Below are 18,811 nucleotides of genomic sequence, written 5' to 3'. Positions count from 1 at the left end.
TCGTTTGTGCTTCGTTTGTGCTGGTTTGTGCAGGAAAAAAGTTTCGTTTGTGCTGCTCCGGTTTCGTAGATATTAGACATTTATTTTTATCGTGATGACGTCACCCAGCCCCCCACTTTTTCTCCAAATGGACCCAAAATGGTACCATTCGTTTGTGCTTCGTTTGTGCTGGTTTGTGCAGCAAAAAATTTAGTTTGTGCTGCTTGGTTTTTTTAGTTATTACACATTTAATTTATAGCGACGACGTCACCGTATATCGTCGCGAATGTCAATCTCTTGGAATGTTCCTGATGCAAGACGAATACAAGGTAAATATGTTCTTAGCCTTTTTTTTTTCTTTTTAGCTTACAGAAAACTTTCACTGCGGGAAATGGCTTTTAGTGCTTTTAGTGTTATCATGCTCATTGATTAATTTCCTTGTTATCAATAAGCCTATATGATAATTTATTAAAATTACATCTGATGTGAAAAAGGTTCGCCGCAACCTAAATTATCTGGTGAGTCTGTCTGTTCCAAAACATTAATTAATGCAACAATTAATACATGTATGTGAAGTTGATGACAGCGAGAAAAAGAAACTTGAAAACGTGAAAAAATAACTTTTTTTTTCAAAGGGAACCTTATCAACACTTTTTTTTTTTCAACAAATCAAACAATGCATCACTGCACTGTGTAGAACACAGCATGTGTGAAGATCTTAGTATTTACTGATGCTGCTTTCACTCCACTTCCCAGGTCATTATAGATCTCCCAGGCATATGCAGTCCTCCTGCAGTATGCCACATAATGCCCAAGAGAATCCTGGGTCGGTCCTGGCTTGGCTCAGAGTCTCCGAAGTCCATCAGTTTATTTGCCTGTGATGCTCGCCATACATGAGGTTCCATCCTGCCCTCACAAAGTTCCTTGGCTACCTGCTCACGCAACTGTCCAGATAGAAACCGCTTTGAGCTACCAGTGTGAAGGGAGTCAACACTGTTCTTAATGTTCTTGAAATCTTGAAACAGTTCAAGATTATTGGGCTGTTAATTTCTGTCTCTCCGCCACAATTAATGTTGAGAATTCCATGGCACTCCTTGCAGTATCCCCTGATTTCAATATAATTATTTGAGACCGATGGATAGACCTTGGCTCTTTTAAAAAGAAATGTGCAAGGAATTTTGACTGTTTTCCAGATGTGTTCATTTATGATGTGGGTCCAGGTGCCAGGCTTCAAAATGGTATATTCTCTTTTTTGGGTTTGACGGTTCTTATCTTTGTATTCAGACCAGATATTGTGTCTGTTTGTTTGTACAAAGGTGTACAGAGCTGGCCTGCAGAGATCACTTTGCATGGTAATTAGTTTTGTTTGTGCTGCTCCGGTCTCGTAGATATTAGACATTTATTTTATCGCGATGATGTCACCCAGCCCCCCATGCTATGGTTTTTCAGTTATGACACATTTAATTTATAGCGATGATGTCACCGTATTTCGTCGCGAATGTCAACAATGTCAATCTCTGGAATGCTTCTGATGCAAGACGAATGGACCCAGATTGTTTGTGCCGCAAACATTTTTGTTTGCGCTCAGTGAATAATTCAATTTGCCATTTATTTAATATGAATTTATTTTCGAGAGATGTCAAATCCTTGCTCCATAGATCGTTGATTAACCATTTGTTTGTGCCATTGCAATTTTTCATTATTAAAATCATGCATTTTCGTTAAGCCCCTGTCATGTATTTTATTCTAACAATTTTTCTAACAATTTTTCACTTGTTTTTCACATCCTGATAACTCTTCAATTCTTACACATGTATTATCCAACTAATTACCATCCATAATCATCATCATCACCAATTTCACCATACGACCCAAGGGCTGAAACTAGTGGTGGACATAATCTTTTAATAAATTAGTTTGGAAAAAAATTTGGATTATGTACCCCCAGTAAAAGTAAATTGTGCTGCTGGCTTCTCTTTGTGCATACAAACACACACGCACGCACATACACTTACACACACATTCCAAAACACAAAGTTAACACTTACATTAAAAATTTTGACTTTTAACAGGCAACGTTTTTACATAATACTGTCCAAAAGCTTCCCCACAGAGAGAGCATTTTTCAGTCCACTGCCTGCCAGTAAATAAAGTGTCAGTGCGAGATGCCACTTAAATTGGACATTAAATTGGACAGGATTAGAATTTGAAAATCTGTCAAGATTTTTAAGCAACTACAGTCAGCGTGTCAGTGCAAAGTGGGAGATGACACCATGCCCCATCATCAGAAAAACATGGGAGGAAGGTTGAAACGTTGGAGTGAATTACAGTAGTGGGATAAGTCAGCAGTGTACTGTGCTAAAGTTAAAAATGATCCCTGCCATGGGATCGCTTGTGCAAAAGAGAATTCCAGCTACTGCCAGTTTGAATACATACAGAGAAAGATGTTTTTGTTTTGTTTTTACAAAGGACTACCTTGTTTATGTAGTTTATGCAAGACTCCTTGCAAACAATTCAGCTAAAACTTTAAGCGCTATTTCTCGGTCAGTCAGGCAGTAGTTTTTGCCAACTGTTGGTGGTGATATAGTTTTCATGCCATCCAAAGTTTTGATGCATTCAAAAGTAATGGCAACCATCTCTGTTGCTGAGACTTTTATGCTCCACACCACTGTACTCTACGGTGTGCACTCCACCAAAGATAAATCATTGGCGGCACAATTGTTCGCAACAAGAGAAAAGTGAGGCCCCCTCTTCCTTTGCCAGAGGAAAAAAAAAATAGCAGAGGACGGCAATGTCAGCGGATGTCTCTGCACATGGGAAGATTGACGAAGATGAAGACGTTGAACTCGATGAGGATAGAGAAACAGAGGAAGATGGCGTACATTATGAGGCAGACCAAGCCCAATTTCGAGTCCAAAGTCCACTTGTTCAAATGGACCCCCAAGACCTGCATGTGAAAAAGACAAGGCAAATCAATAAATCAACTGATTTGGAAATCAAATCTGAAAGAAACATAGGTAATATTAGCGTTCATTCATTCGTCTGTTCGTCTCATTTTTCGACCTCCCTATCCTCACGAGGGTCACGGGCAGTTGCAGCCATACATCCATTTCCGGTGCCGCTTAGTGTAAAAAAATAGATACCGCAATCACAGTGAAGAAGACTGAGGCCAGCAAGAGTCCAACCGAGAATATGAGTCCCCTGCTGTTAAGATGCACCTGAAAAGACAAAAGACAGCAATTCAAAGCAAGCTGCAGTTACCGTGATCCTCAATTAACTACGAAATGCAGTTTCTTTACGTCATCGTAAATTTATTAAGGTTTTACGATCCTTTCAGTCATTTAACCTCTGATGATGTTCTTTCAAAGCATAAGGTCACCGCTGACAATTGGTCACGTCCTTTATGAACTTAGCTATGTTTTATTCTGGTAAAAGTCCGGCAGCATCTTCACTGTGTGGTCTGACAAGCACTCACAATGGAGCCGTAGTCTATGCAGAGAGTTTGCAGCGCCCACGGCAGGCCCAAGCCCACCAGGATGTCAAACACATTACTGCCTATAGAGTTGGAGATGGCCATGTCCCCCAGCCCTGCAGCAAGGAGAACAACACTGTCACGGTCTGTGAGCCAGTCTGCTAGATTTATCTATTCTTTCCATTGCCTTCTTCATAAATAAGTCAAAGTCAAGTCCGCTTTATTGTCAATTTCTTCACATGCCAGGCACACAAAGAGATCGAAATTACATTTCCCACCGTCCCACGGTGACTAGACAGTACACAACACTCACATCAAATAGCACAAAGAGTAAAAAACGAACAGACAAGAGCAACGAATAAGTAATAAGCAAATAACCCAAATAAATAAACAATAAATAAACAAATAGACAAATAAGAGCAGCAAAATGGAGCAAGCGCACTAATAGCAGACAGCCAGATCATAGCGCAAAAGAACAGGACGTCACGTAGCAGAGGGTGGAGGGGGGAGGGAATTCAGGATCCGGACAGCTTGGAGCACGAAGCTGTCCCTGAGTCTGGTGGTGCGGGAGCGCAGGCATCTGTATCTCTTCCTAGAGGGCAGAAGTACAAACAAAGAGTGAGCGGGAGACTCTCATCACACACAATCGCAGCCGCTTTGCGGGTGAGACGGGAAGCGTAAACTTCCTTCAGGGAGGGGAGCAGAGCCCCAACGATCTTACTAGCAGTGTTCACTATGCGCTGCAGAGCCTTCATGTTGTAGTCAGTGCAGCCACCACCCCATACAGCGATACAGCTGGAGAGGACGTTCTCAATGGCGCCACGGTAGAATGTGGTCATGATGGCAGGAGGAGCACTTGCTCGCCTGAGTTTCCGCAGACAGTACAGGCGGCACTGAGCTTTCTTCGCCAGCAACGCAGCGTTGGTGGTCCAGGAGAGGTCCTCACTGATGTGCACCCACAGGAATCTGGTGCTGCTCACTCTCTCCACCACAGCACCGTCGATGGTCAGCAGCAGGTGTTGGGCATGACCCTTCCGGAAGTCAACAACAATCTCCTTAGTCTTGCTGACGTTAAACCCCACAAGCCTGTCAAGCAGACGTGGTTTTTCTGCCTTCACCTGGTTCTGCTATGCCACCTGATTCCCATTTGCCTGATCTGCTGTGTGGCGCGATACCTGTTTCCTGATTCGCTCTTTAGCGAAAGCCTGTTTGTATGATTTGCCTTCTGCTTGTCCCCGACCACGAGCTTGCTATGCCCATCTATTTGGATGACGCATGATGCGCACTTGCTGACCGGCTCGCCAGCTTGCATCATCCGGCTCATCAGCTTGCCTTATTGTCCTGCTCTTCCAGCATTCCAGCCCTCCTTGTCTCCTTTTCCCAAATGAAGAGCCAGTGTTGCATTTGTTTGTCCTGCCTCGTTAGTGACGAAACAACACGCAAATCAGAGATGCTTCTGATTCTGCTGCCGCAAACAAAGTGGTAGAATAGATACATTGTGGGACTGCGGGAGGCTGAGATAAAGCGGAGTTAGAACTGCTCTTACAGCTCTAAGCCAATCAGATCAACATGTTCCTATTGTCCCCTGTCTCCTCTACTGGCCAATAGTGTGCTTTACAGTCATATGGGCAGACAGAGCCGGCGAAAAAGTGACGCCACAAAAAGCCGCAATAACTTACGATGCACTAAAATATCCACAATATTTAATGTTCTTAAAAAAATGAGGCACTGAGGCCGCGAAAGGGGAACCGCCAATTAGCGAGGGATCACTATAATTACATAATTACATTGTATGCAATTATTAAGTGTGCATGCAGTCATACAGTCGTGTTCCAGCTGACTGTGTCTTCATACCAATAATGGAGGTGAAGAGCTCAGGAGCTGAGCTGCCTGCGGCCATGAAGGTTGCACCTGCCACATCCTCACTGAGATGAAGGTGCTGCAAAACCCAGGATAAAGAAGAGTGGTTATGAATTGAAGGTATTTGCTATGACTAGGCACTTCTGCTTTTTATTACATTATTGAAGAGAATGACAGATGAGTGCTGGTCTCAATGACCTTTGGAAGTCGAGACCGATACAAGATCATGACCTTCATCATAGACCAGTCTCAGGATACTAACAAGACCAAATTCAAAGTCACCAGCTATAGGCTATAATTCACTTCTGATCCAATTGAGCAGTCGCTGTATAGAATATGGACGAATGGACGGGTGCACCCCTTTGAACAAAATGTACTTCTACTGAGTGTTTTATGTGTCTTTGTATGTGTACCACCCCCTCAACCGTTTGTCATCAACCTGAAATTTTTTTGATGCAACAGTTCTCACCTACTAAAATTTGGTGGGAAAGATTGAGATAAGTCATAATCAACACAACAGACAGATTTATTGATCCACGGAGGTATACCTCACATATCTTCTCCAGGGAGGGGACAAAGTAGTCATCACAGACCATGGCTAGGGCACAGAACATGTAAATAGTCTGGGAAGACAAAGTGGTAAAATTAATTATCAGTCAACATAACTATTTTACCAAACGGGATTTTAGTGTTAAGCATTTCAAGTCCAAAGGCTTTGGCGTGAACATATTTTGATTCATTTAATGATATTTTGCTTCATCCCTGTGACTTTCTCCATACGTTGTTTTCTCTTTGATGCATCCAGTGAATGACAATAACGAATGCAGCCTTGCTCCTACAGCTACATGAATTTCATATGCACCATAAAAAATAAATCAGGAAATTAGGTAATTGATGCTGGTAAAGACAGGGAGCTCATGCACATGTAGCACAATGCATAAAAAAAAAAAACCTTTCTGCAGGCGCCTTGTCATAGACCTGGAGTATGTATTCCAGGGATTGGGGGTGGAAATCCCAATAACGCAGCAACCGAGCCTACGTCCTGAATTTCCACAAAAAAAGGCGATTTTGAAAACAGGTAAACCATCTTTTTGAGACGTGGAACATTAAACAAACAATAAGTGTTGCAGGGGCAGAAAAAAAAAAAAAAAGATGATTAATTTAATTTAATGATTAAAGAATAATCTTACTGAATAATTATGTTTCAAAAAGCAGGGTAAGATTATGGCTATTTGTAAATCATATGGACAAAAAATAAATACCTTATTCATTAGTAAAGGTAAAAGTTGATCTAAATAAAGAAATTAGAATTTATTCATCATTAGCACCGGCATTAATGGAAAAATGTTATGAGTTAGTTAAAAATCTGTTTGCTATGTTTTACAGTGCTGTGGGTGAAATGCACTCATAGTGCTTATCAATTTCCTTAGTAAATTTGTAAAAAAAGTAAAACTCAACGCTGCTCCCTCTTCCTGAGCCTCTGTTAATGTCAGCTACACAAACATCAGCACACAAGCCACAATCACACAAAGCGTTGAAAAAAGCTGAAACACTAGATATGGTCAAACTGCAAATCTATAATATATAATATAAACTAAATCTGTGGTATTTTTGCAATGTTACATTATTTTAAAAATATTTAAACTACAATAATAATAATTATTATTATTTGTTATAATGTTTATAATCATAATAATAATAATAATTATTATTATTATTATCCATCCATTTTCTGAACCGCTTTGTCCCCACAGGGGTCTCGTGCGCGCTGGAGCCTATCCCAGCCGTCAATTTATTTTGATAGTCAAAGCCACCTTGCCACCAACATTCTAGCATATTACGTGGTTTATTGTTTAAAATGTAAAAATACTGATCTTATAAATTGATAAAAGCCCACTCTTGAATTATACAGAGGTAGGGTTAACTTACACACAACACATGCAAGGCCACTGCTCCTTCTCTTCTCTCTTTGTTTGTGAACAGGTCTCGTGGGAACTCGTGTAGAGCTGCAAAAATAAGAAACATTCCAAAGAGTTAAAGAGAAGGTGTTGTGTCTTTATTTAGTCTTCATTTGCATTCATAACGGTATTATACATCACAAAAATGTCAGTGTTTTTGGTGGGGCAAACAGTGACGTAATGTAAATCTAGTTAAGATGCGTATGAGTTTGGGTTTGGCAAAAATCTGAATGATAAGGGACCTCAACCCTATTAAATAACACCCTTTCAATTGCTGTTCTTGTGTCATCTTATGGTGACATGTTTTAAATATTTTATGTTCAGATCCCACACGCCACTCAGTGGAATGAGACTGTAGCACCACATTATATACCTGCAAAAAGAGAAATTAGTATATGCAAGTCATTTATGTGCAAATAATAAAGTCACAGGTATTAACGTTCAAGTTTTAACCAATCCAAATTTACTGTAGCGAAAATCAAGCAAGTCGAGTCCCAAATAAATTTCAAGTGTCGTGTCAAGTCATTTAATGTAATAAGCATGTCGTGAAGTCATACAAACTTTTCTACTCACACTGTTACAGTGATAAAATGTTCCTTCACAGACCAAATCGCAAAAAAAGGCTATTTACACCTTACTAGAGGTAAGATGTTTGGTTTAAATTAATTTAAATTTACCAAATCATTTGCAGTTTTTCATTGATTTCAAGAGGCCAAATGAATGACGCTGAGCTCTCCATTAGGTCATGAGCGCTATCAGCAAGCTTTACATGCCTCTCACAAAATCACAATCACATTGTTTCATCCAAAGCTACATGCGATATGCCCAGAAAACCTCGCCGGGGAGGCGTACAGGTGGCATCCTAATGAGATGCCCGAGCCACCTCATCTGGCTCCTCTCGACGTGGAGGATCAGAGGCTCGACACAGAGTCCCTCATGGATGAACGAGTTTCTCACCCTAATCATAGTTTACAGTATGTAAAATTATGATTAACATTATAACAAAATTTGGTTTCAACTCCAAGACGTGCTTTGCAAGGTGAATAAAAAGATATGTTGATGTAGTAAATGTGATGTATATGCGCACATTGTATATACTGTATTTTTTACTTTTGGGTAGGCGGGCGGCTGTGTCTTGCTAGCTAACCCTAACCCAGAAATGGATTTTAATGGGCTGTACTTTGTGAAGTGGCCGCATCATGCAACAGGAATTCACATTTTGAATTGTCGCAAAAATGCCTCTCAGGAAATGTTACGGCAGATCATCATAAGCTGCAGGCTTGCACTGCTTAGTAGTTGTAATAGAAAAGCAACAGAGGTCTTGAGATGTGGTGCCATATGGAGCCAATGAAAAAGTGGCACGTGTAAGCTGAGAAAGGTTCCAGCACATCTGTGCATATGGTAATGATGAGCTATACAAAAGACAGCTGGATGGAGGGATGGTGGTATATGACTAAAGACACGCATTATGCTGTAGATACACAGACTAAAGTGGTATTTCAAATATATCCTTCTCCATCACCTAAATCACCTTAAGTATCTTCATTACATCACAGTCGGTTCATGCAGTAATCAACAAAGCCGTCAAAGCAAATTCATTATGGCATGAAAGCTGCCTCCTGCATCATCTCATGCCGGTCTAATTTGCCAGGGAATTTGAAGAAGCCACTGTTTGGCACCAAGGGACTGGAAATGTAGCATGACTTAAGTTTGGCATGTTTTCCCAGTGCCGGTGCTCTGTGGCACCTTTGCTTTGCTTTTATACTCTGCTGAACATGTTCAGAATTTGTCACGCAAGCCGATGTATTCTAACATTCACATCTTAGCTCTTCTTCTTTATCCTTACTTCCTCAAAGGCTTTTCTGGTGCCTCACAGCATTGCAAGAATAGCAACATTGCCAGGGAGCTCACTGACAAAGTGGCTTCAGGACACGAAGCACATCAGCGACTTTGTCTCTTCTACCATGGATAAGTACGTTTTGTCTTTATGTAAATAGTGTTATTTTGTCATTTTAATTCATTTAGAGTTCATTTTTTGTCTTCAAACGTTGGATACGGACCGCGTAAGGCTGTGCTTCAAGATTACTGTATTTTTGTTGGTTTTTGTGCTTTTATGTACTGTTGCTTCGATGGCTTCGCTTCCCGACGCTCCTTCTGGAACAGGATCCATCTATTGATTGATGCGTCAGTGCATCAGGCAGTCCAGAAAGAAACAGATCAAACAGGAGCTGTTGCTAAACACAAGCCATCCATGAATGGCTGTGTAAATTGCTGGATGAGACTTTGTAAAGCACTTTGACCACTATGGTGTAGATAAAAGAACTACAGTATATGTTTACTCCATTTGCCATTTACACTGTTCATCAAACAAATAAATAAATAGCATGATACGGACACCCTCAAAAAAATCCACTGAAGAGCAAGGCCACAAAATGTGAACCACAATACAGTGAGGGAACACTACACATCTTCCTGTATGGTTGTATTGAGTAGCATCAATTGGAAACTATACAGTTAGAACTGATAAACATACACACAATAGATGAAAATTCTAACTCAAGGTGCAGTAATGAGATACTGGTGGGAAGTAATGAAACATAGCCGTGTTACAACCAGAAGTTGCGGTTACCCGTTATCTATTGGATGAAGCTAGTAATTTCAGGCCAACAATAGCTAAGAATAAGAGCAATAAAAGAAACAACTCAAGGGATGCTGGCGCTCAGCATACCAAAACAGTTGATTAAAGTTGCATTGTTCACTCAAGGGAATCTGAACAAGCGCATCCCGTGTACATCTCATACATAATCTGAGTGCATGTGGAGGGAGGGCTGGGGGCCCATTCTGCACATGCTCAGTGGGCGATGATGATGAAGGCTAACACATTGCATGTCCCGAGTAGTTACTGTGCTGAGTAATGTGACATTTAAGGACTCTTGTTTTTCCCACGACTTTGCACAGTCTGTTTCACGCACACACTATGCCCAAACAAACAGCAAACATGGATATAAAGATACTTAACTGCTCACATGCACATTCATGAGGTCTTGTTTTGCAGCTGAGAAGACATGCATTCTGAGAAGTTTGAAGACAGAAATCCTTCAATCTTCACAACTCTACAGTATAATCACCTACACTGTATTTCCGTGCATACTTTATTCTTTGTTTGTGATTTTGGGTGGAATACAAATAAAACCTAGATGAAATAGAAATCTCAATTTAGTACAGTGCATCTTGTCGGTAATTTTTCTCAGTCACGTGATAGCTCATAATTGAAATTTGTAAAAAAGTAAGTGCATTTCTCAAAACAATTTGAACAAAAAGCAAAACATCTTGGTTGCCCTGCAAAACTCATTTACTTTCTCAAACATAGTAGCCTACATCTCAAAAAATTAAATGTTTGTGTCACTGAACAAGACAGTGATGTCAGAACAATGTGTCGTGTACAGACGGATAAGACAGTCAAATTGCTTGCCTCATGTCATCAATATAAGAGCATAATCTCAAATATGTTCTGATATAAACTGAAGTTTTGATAGCCATTTTGGAATATTGATTGTAAGAAACTGGATAAGATTCACATTTCACTTTGCTGACATTCCATCTCATTGCAATACAGAAAAAAAAAGAACACTGCATAACAAAGGGAAAAATACTAATACAAAAAATTAAAACTGTGTACATGTAACAATCTCCTTAAGGGAAATCGTACATGTAAGACAAGTAGACATTACAGCGCAATCGTCATACTTCCTCAGGGCCGCGATTTCTCATTCACATCACAGCAATTATTTTTACTTGCCATGAGCTAGTTCAGAAAAGTAGTACAGGAGATCACCGGTTGTTCTAATGATTCACGGATTTCCCTTCATTAGAAAAAATACCAAGATTCAACCAGAAAAAAGTAAAATGGAAAAGTATTAAAATGCTTGACATTATGACGTTCAGTCATCCAACTCATTTATAGGTTGAACTACCGCCAACATAATGTGGCGTGTGATACAATTCAACAAAGAACCATTGTCATACATTTAGATCAACGTTACATTGATTGAAACAGCAGAGAAATGGACAAAATTGTTTGCGTAGATATATCCAAAGATTTGCAACTTGTACAAAGAAATGAGAAACTGCTTTTGGGTGATGTGATGTGATGTGATGTGATGTGATGTGATGTGAAAATTGAACAAGTAGTGTTGAGAGATTCAATTCTGATCTGAGAAATGTGCGAAAGCAACTGAGAAAAGTGTCAAATCCAAGTGAAGGTGAGACAAAGTCAAACCAAAATCCTTACAATGTTCCCATGAATGATAAGTCTTCCTGCAAGGAGTCAAACTATCACACATAGGCCGACAGCAAGATTGTGCAAACCTACACACACGCACGCACAAACATACTGCAGCTGCAGGTATTGGGGCAACCGCCCTCCCATCAATCAGTAAGATTTTTAACAAGGATATCGTGCAGACAGTTCAACTTGCCCCCAGGTGCACAGCCACCACATTTCTCACAGGGAAGCCCTGATTAAGTCATCCCAGCCTCCTCACCTAAAACTGAGGAGAACAAACTTAAAGAAGGTGGAGGACAGTGACCAGTGAAAGACTCCTAGAGAGAGCACTTGTATGGAAGTACCCATAGTTCCATTAGATGGCTACATAAACCTTTTGTTTGCAAATGTGTTTAAGTTCAGAACTAAAAGAAAGGACGTAGTACGGCCAAAGTGCGACCATAATAAATAGCTCTTAAAAATCCTAATGAAAGGTGAAATAAAGGTGTCTTCGTACATGTGTGTGGATGGCAATGTTGGGAAAGTACATTTTCTAAAGTTGAGTTCACAAATTTGAAACATGAACTTGTTCATTTCATAGTTCGTAATTGAAACTTTTTTTAACTAAGTTTGTTAAAAAAAAAAAGAAAGGTTCACAGTTCTTCTCTTCCCCTAATAAAAAAAAAAAGGCTGCTGCGAGCTGTTACCCTCTGGCATATCACACGAGTATCCAGGTGCTGCTATCAACTTACAAGGTTAAATACATGAGAAAATTGCTTGAATTGTTTTTTTCTTTAATGAATTGAAACAAAAACATGACTGTACGTGCCAGACTGAGGTAGGAAACAAAGAATGTTCAAATGAAGTGGTCAATGTGCAAAACATTTAAAATGACATTAGATTTGTAGATTTGATGTTATTTTTTGGGGTAGATTGTTTGTTTGTTTTATTTAGGATCCCCATTCGCTCTGGCAATGCCAGCGCTACTCTTCCTGGGGTCCTGAGACCATATTTTGGGGATCCAACCACCCAACTCCAACCCTTAATGCTGAGTGCCAAGCAGGGAGGCAATGGGTCCCATTTTTATAGTCTTTGGTATGAACCCACAACCTTCCAGTCTCAGGGGGGACACTCTACCACTTGGCCACTGAGCTGGTCAATTTCTGTACTGTGCTAATTAAACCAACTTATTAAGAATTGTTCCGTTTTTTTCTTTACCTGAAAAAATAAATGACAGTGGTGTCGAAGGACTATCAGAATAGAAAAAAAATAACCAGGAAAGAATCAAAAAAGTGAGGAAATAATTGACATGATGCCATGTTTTGATGTTTTGCTGAAAGCAGAAATGCAAAGGATGACTTTTTTCCCCTTCCTTGATGTTGCATCTTTGATTTCTATTTTATGATCGACTGAGCATCCAGAGAGCAGGAATTTGAAACAGTCATCAGTAAGTTTCTCCACCATGCTGAATCCTGCCACAACACAAAACTTGGGGGACAATTTTCTCCTTGTAAAAATGGCTGGCACGATTGGGCAACAGTTTAATTAGTTTAGTAGTATGAAGAAAGAACAAGCCTGTTAAGCAATGACAAACCCTTAATAATAATAAAAAATAGACAGCAACGCTGCTGCTACACAATAGTTTGCATTCAAAACAATATGTACAAAATAAATAATTAGCTTGTTTCTCACAGCATGAAGACGTCAATGGAGAATGTTGGGCGTGGTAATGGATACCCTCCACTTAGTACTTCAAAAATCCTGTGTGAGTAAAATCTCGATTTTACTCACTTCGATCCTACGCAACTTTCTGTCTAACGCGGTTTAGTCATGGACCCCATTTTTTTTGTCATAAATACATTTATAGTATTATAATGGATGATATCTAAGGACCGTACAAAGCTAAATGACCAGCGCATAAACCTTAGCGCTAGTAATTTGATGAATTTCAAGTAGCTGGTAGTTTGATCTTTATGACTGCTTTATTAGTGTTACGAATAGCGGGGATTGGTTTTGATTCAGAAAGAGGGAGGTTTGCAGAAGTACCTCATCCACAAGTCTAAGATTGTCGCCAAACACAGTAGTAGAATAAGTGGCTGCTTTATTCTTTCTTCCATCCGATTCAAATAGCATCAAAATGACTAACTCAGTCCGCAGTCTGCGTATTGCTTCTCTATGAATAAAATGTCAACAGACTTCGATGTGTGTTGAGCAAACTGACCCTTTTGGCTTCGCAACAACATGCCTGACCTAAATTAATGCAACAAAGAACCCCTTCGGCTGCCTAGAAACACGACTTTCTAAAAAAACAAGACTTACCATACAAAGCGCTTTTGGGGTAACGCGATTACCAGATTCTGAACCCCAAAGTCCGCGATTTATGTGTATGTGATGATACCATTTTGAAATGACACTATTGATAAGGCAACACATAGCATTTGAAATAAATATAATAATAAAAATCAAAGTTTGAATTATATGTAAAATCATCATCGTCAAATGTATTTATCAAGACATCCCATGTGACATTTCTTAAATCTATTTTACTCTGTGAGCCCTAACGTTGCTGGTTTGAATCCCTAGGACAGTGTTTGTCAATCTTTTTTCATTCACGGCACACCTTTTCATTGGAAAAAATCTCGAGGCACACCAACAAAAATCTGTTAAGTCCTGTGTTGAATTTTCAGTTTAATCTTTACCACTCACTCCATCACGCCTTGTACATATTAATTATGACACAATTGCAATTATTTTCATCCTCTTTCAAAAATAGCAACATACAAGTGATACCATGTTCATAAATCCATGTTAAAGAGAGCAATAGAAGGCTATTTCATATGATATCTGTTTTTTAATGGCCAAACAAAACTATTTTTTATTCTCTTACCTGGAGAAGTGCAATTATTTTCTATGGTCATTTCCACTGTGCTGCTGTTGTCTATTTCCTGCAGCAGCTTTCTTCCCTCCCATCTCTCTTGGTGACTGGAACTGTGGTTGGAACCTATGTAAAATGTATCACAGTACGATAGAGTATTTTAGGGTATTAATAAATACAAAATGATTGTCACTGAATTAAATGTATTGATAACTTGTAAAAAATTGCCAATATAAAATGGTATATTACCATAGACATGAAATTAGTTTTAGTTTAGTTTTAACAAGTTTTAGGCTGTCATCAATCAGTTGCTGACCTGTGGGACAGACACTTTTTCACTTTTGATTGGGAAAGGGCCAGGGCGGTGGTGAAAGGTTTGTGTGTAGCAATTGTGTTTTCCTATTCAGCCAGGAATGACGCAACAACTTTAAACGGTTAAAATATAACTTTTTATTTGAATTATGGTTGCAAACACATTTAGCCTCTCGAAGCGAAGTTTTAAGAATGTTTTCCTGAGAACGAAAACACGCGCATATCAGATGTGTCTACAATCACCACCCTATAATTTAGACCAAGTAGGGCTTGAACGGACTATTCAACAAATCAATTTTTCTACTCTGCATTAATGTTAAAGACAATTTTAAGAGGACTTTGGCCTCGTTGACATCTGCTGCCGTTGCTGTACTACAAAACTCGGTGAAGCAGCAAAAAGTATCATGTGTCTTCTGCCCTGGCGGTGGATGGGAATACGGATTAGCCTTGCTAGCTCCAGTTATTCACAATTGGAGCGAAATATAGAAATGAAATTTCCATATTGGTGCGGAATGCCCCTAATTGGTTGTGTTTTGCCTCATTAAACTATGATGAGCACACAAGCTACATGTAACTTAAGCATTTACTTTGTTAGAATTGACCTTAACCATTTTTCCCTCTGCATCCAAGAACACTTCAGCAACATCAAAGTGGCCTTATAGTGCAGTCCTCGAGAGACACGATTCTCAGTTCCCTTTGATGTCATTTAACGCGCAACCAAACAAACTTGCAGATGAGCTGGTGAGGTTATTCACCTTGCCATGCAAGTACCAAGGACCCTCGGGGAGAACATGCAAACTCCACACAGGGAGGGCCAGAGCTGGAATCGAACCTGCACGCTCCTAACTGTGAGACAGACGTGCTCCACCGTGCCGCCCTATTAATTGTCATTGTTTGCAAAAATGAAAAGATTTTCTGGGTTTTCCTTACATTTTTGATGTCACTTCTTATAGCATGAGACATGTCACCAGCAAGCTTTCAAAGTATCATGAGGGTGTCATTAAGTATGTCATTAAAAAAACATTTTAAATGGCTCGGTTTGACTGTTTCAATTCGGTTCACCTGTTTTGACGGTTCATATTATGTGCGACTCTTTTTTTTCCCCCCTCATTTACGAACGAGGCACCGCTGTGTACAGTAACGCGAATGGAAGCCAAGAAGTGAGCATGATTGCATTGGCAATAGCAATCTGCTTCAGTGCTCTTTTTGTACTATTTCATTGCATGTTTATGAACCAATGGTAGTGCGAATATTTTCTATGCCCGCCAGGAACTTAGTAAACGTGCGCTTCAGGTACCTTTTTTGAGTGCCAGAATTAACAGCAAGACTCGCATGTTGAGTCGGTATCCTTGGAAACACATCAAATCAGTCATCAGTGCATTCCATAAGACTTAAATAACTTGAGCCGTATTTATAACTTGAACAGTGTTTTCCAACCTTTGTTGAGCTAATGTACCTATTTTCCATTAACGCACGGTTAACCACCAAATGGAAATATCATAAAAAATCATACTGACATATTGATCTTGTCTCAATTTAGTCACAAATGGGGGTAAATTAGGGCTTGTTTAGTTTCACACAAAGATGATATAGCCATGATTTAATCTGTTGTATGAATGACAACAGAGGGATAATCAGATAGATCTTTTGCCATCCAGTGAGCTCTCTCCCCCAACAATACCCCCTCAAAATTATTTCAAGAATTTTTAGGATTTTATTATTATTATTCTCAATGCATTTCAATGGCCATCAATTATATGTGAATATTGTGCTAGCCTAGTGCCAATCCATCTTCTGATCAGATCAGCATGACATGAATAATTTATTTTAATTGATCTTCCAGCTAATTAATTAAGAGTTAACAAGTACACAATAAGGACAAGGGAAATGCATTTAACACCCAAGTGTTGCGCCTGCTACACCTCATTGTACAGAAGCAGAAAGGGCACTGCCAGGGATCTGGATCCTCCAACTTCAATGCCTCCAACTAAAATTGCTGTTTTCTAAGGCCCCTGTCAGTAATGGACCTGTAGAATTTTCATAATTTCTCTCCCCCTTTCAGGGGCATGATCAATGCTAGAGCCAAAACTTAAAATTGACCATAAAACTTGCACGCTCCAAGTTCATGACAGTCAAGATAAATACCTTGATTATCACTTCTATTTTGTGATGACTAGGGCTGTCACTCTTGACTATTAGAATCGATTATTCTATCAATTATTCCATCGATTAATGGACCGAGCTGATACAATTTTACTTGCATTAAAGTATGTTAAAAACATTTTCCCCGATTACTGTTTATCATACAATTATATTTGTTTGTTTGGTATTATTTAGTGATTAAAAAAAACAAATAAGCAATATCACATATTGATGGTCGTTATTTTCCAAAGTAAAAGCAGATGTCTTATTCTAATTAAACGCAAATGATGCGGGTGCTAATCTTATTGGATCTCAGTGTAGTGTTTGATAGAATTGATCATAATATATTGTTGAATAGGTGAATTAAATGGGACTGTATCAAAATGGTGCAGGTTCTATTCTTATTCTATCAGGTTATTTTATGATGTTTTTTTTTAATTATTATTTTATTTTAAGTGTCAGATTTGAACAAATTGCCATGGTTTGGTGGGTAAGTGTGGCCAGAGAGTGACCATGGGCTCCCCTCCCACCACAATATAGCACCGCCCTTGCTATTAACGTTCAATTAGTGTAATGCTCCTACTGTACTGCATGCATGTTTGTCACAAAACAGTGTGCTCTTGATTCTTTGGTGTGCCCTTGATTCTTTGTTGCTTAGTGTTAAAAATTCTTCCACTTAAAGAGGTATTTTATGTGTATCCTCACTGTAGCAATATATTTACGATTAGTTAATCCTGGAGATTATTAGATGAGATATGATGCGTTGTACCACTGCCAACAGAAGCAACGCAGGAGCCGATATATTAAGTCATGATCATCTCGACCTGTATTTGTCGGGGATTTGCCAGTGTTTTGTTTTTTTGTTTTGTTTTTTTAAACAAAGTTGAGTCGTAGTCTCTCGAGGTTAATTTATATATGCTTCATGCAAACATGTTGTAAATCACATTGCTGTTTATAACTAAAGCCGCATCAGAGACGGGCACAATGCATTTTAATTGATATATTTGAGAGTTATCCATCCATTAACCCACGCTTCCATTTTCTACACTGCTTTACAATCACTCAATTCGTTCATCGCTCACTATGAAACAAAGCAAAAACATTACATCCTCACCTGGACCGTCAACTAAGAGGGACAACCTCTTGAAGACGAGAAGGAAACCTCCGAACAAGCATAACTGTATGAGAATCAACTCTTTCCGCCTTCTCCGCCTCGCTTTTGATTTCTTTGGCTTGGCCATATCTTGCGCTGGACAATTCCGGAAACGGATACCCGACAGATACATTGCTTTCTCGCTTGCGACATCCATGCTTATACGAGTTGGGGAAAACCAGCGACCTCCTTCACTTCCCGTCCGGATGGACCTGACTTTCTCGTGTCGTGAGCAGATTTAATATTGCAGAAGAGCAAACTGGATGGTGGGTAGGGACGGTTTCAACCGCGACGTTGTTTTGCGAGTGCTGCACAACGACAAAAGCCAAAAACAACAGCAACACAAGCAGTCGTTCGGTTTTGATTTTTTGGCGTAATGTTCCACTGCGGTGGTTTGAGTCAGCCAGTCAGATGGCACAGATGCGCGCACCCTCGTGAATGTTCCCAGCGGAAATATGCGCACACAAGCACGCACGCACAAAATGTATTCATAAGTTCTGACCATTTAGTGAACTACGCACGCAATTTATTCATGAGTCCCGACCATTTAGTGAACTATCCAGGAATCTCTTTTAACATTAGCAGAGGTTTGTCTGTATTTGAAAAGGAAGGAAGGAAGGAAGGAAGGAAGGAAGGAAGGAAGGAAGGAAGGAAGGAAGGAAGGAAGGAAGGAAGGAAGGAAGGAAGGAAGGAAGGACGGACGGACGGACGGACGGAAGGAAGGAAGGAAGGAAGGAAGGAAGGAAGGAAGGAAGGAAGGAAGGAAGGAAGGAAGGAAGGAAGGAAGGAAGGAAGG

The 18,811-nt window shown here is 39.7% G+C and overlaps 1 protein-coding gene across 1 annotated transcript; it reads right to left on the bottom strand.

Annotated features, from left to right (window-relative positions):
- Positions 1-461: 461 nt before the first annotated feature.
- Positions 462-18,408, bottom strand: LOC147056292 (sodium/potassium/calcium exchanger 3-like). The gene is made up of 10 exons (XM_085911581.1): positions 17,977-18,408; positions 16,018-16,068; positions 14,421-14,534; positions 7,241-7,317; positions 5,860-5,934; positions 5,306-5,390; positions 4,708-4,868; positions 3,455-3,622; positions 3,123-3,197; positions 462-2,926 (listed from the first exon to the last, which is right to left on the bottom strand). The coding sequence occupies exons 1-10, from the start codon at positions 18,170-18,172 to the stop codon at positions 2,774-2,776; spliced, it is 1,155 nt and encodes a 384-aa protein (XP_085767707.1). The 5' UTR covers positions 18,173-18,408; the 3' UTR covers positions 462-2,773.
- Between the last annotated feature and the right edge of the window lie 403 nt (positions 18,409-18,811).

Source organism: Syngnathus leptorhynchus, chromosome 5 (genome assembly GCF_054491065.1).
Source record: "Syngnathus leptorhynchus isolate UIUO chromosome 5, UIUO_Slep, whole genome shotgun sequence".
In the NCBI taxonomy this organism is placed as follows: domain Eukaryota; kingdom Metazoa; phylum Chordata; class Actinopteri; order Syngnathiformes; family Syngnathidae; genus Syngnathus; species Syngnathus leptorhynchus.
Note: the sequence above shows the minus strand (reverse complement) of the source record. Positions and strands in the feature narration are given on the sequence as shown.

Bases quoted from the DNA above. Each gene is read 5' to 3' on its own strand.
- LOC147056292 (XM_085911581.1), bottom strand. From the start codon at position 18,172: ATGGATGTCGCAAGCGAGAAAGCAATGTATCTGTCGGGTATCCGTTTC. The intron at 14,535-16,017 runs GTACCTGAAGCG...CATTTTACATAG, and splicing joins AATTCTGGCACTCAAAAAAG to GTTCCAACCACAGTTCCAGT. The intron at 3,623-4,707 runs GCATAGCAAGCT...TGGAAAGAATAG, and splicing joins TGCGTCATCCAAATAGATGG to ATAAATCTAGCAGACTGGCT.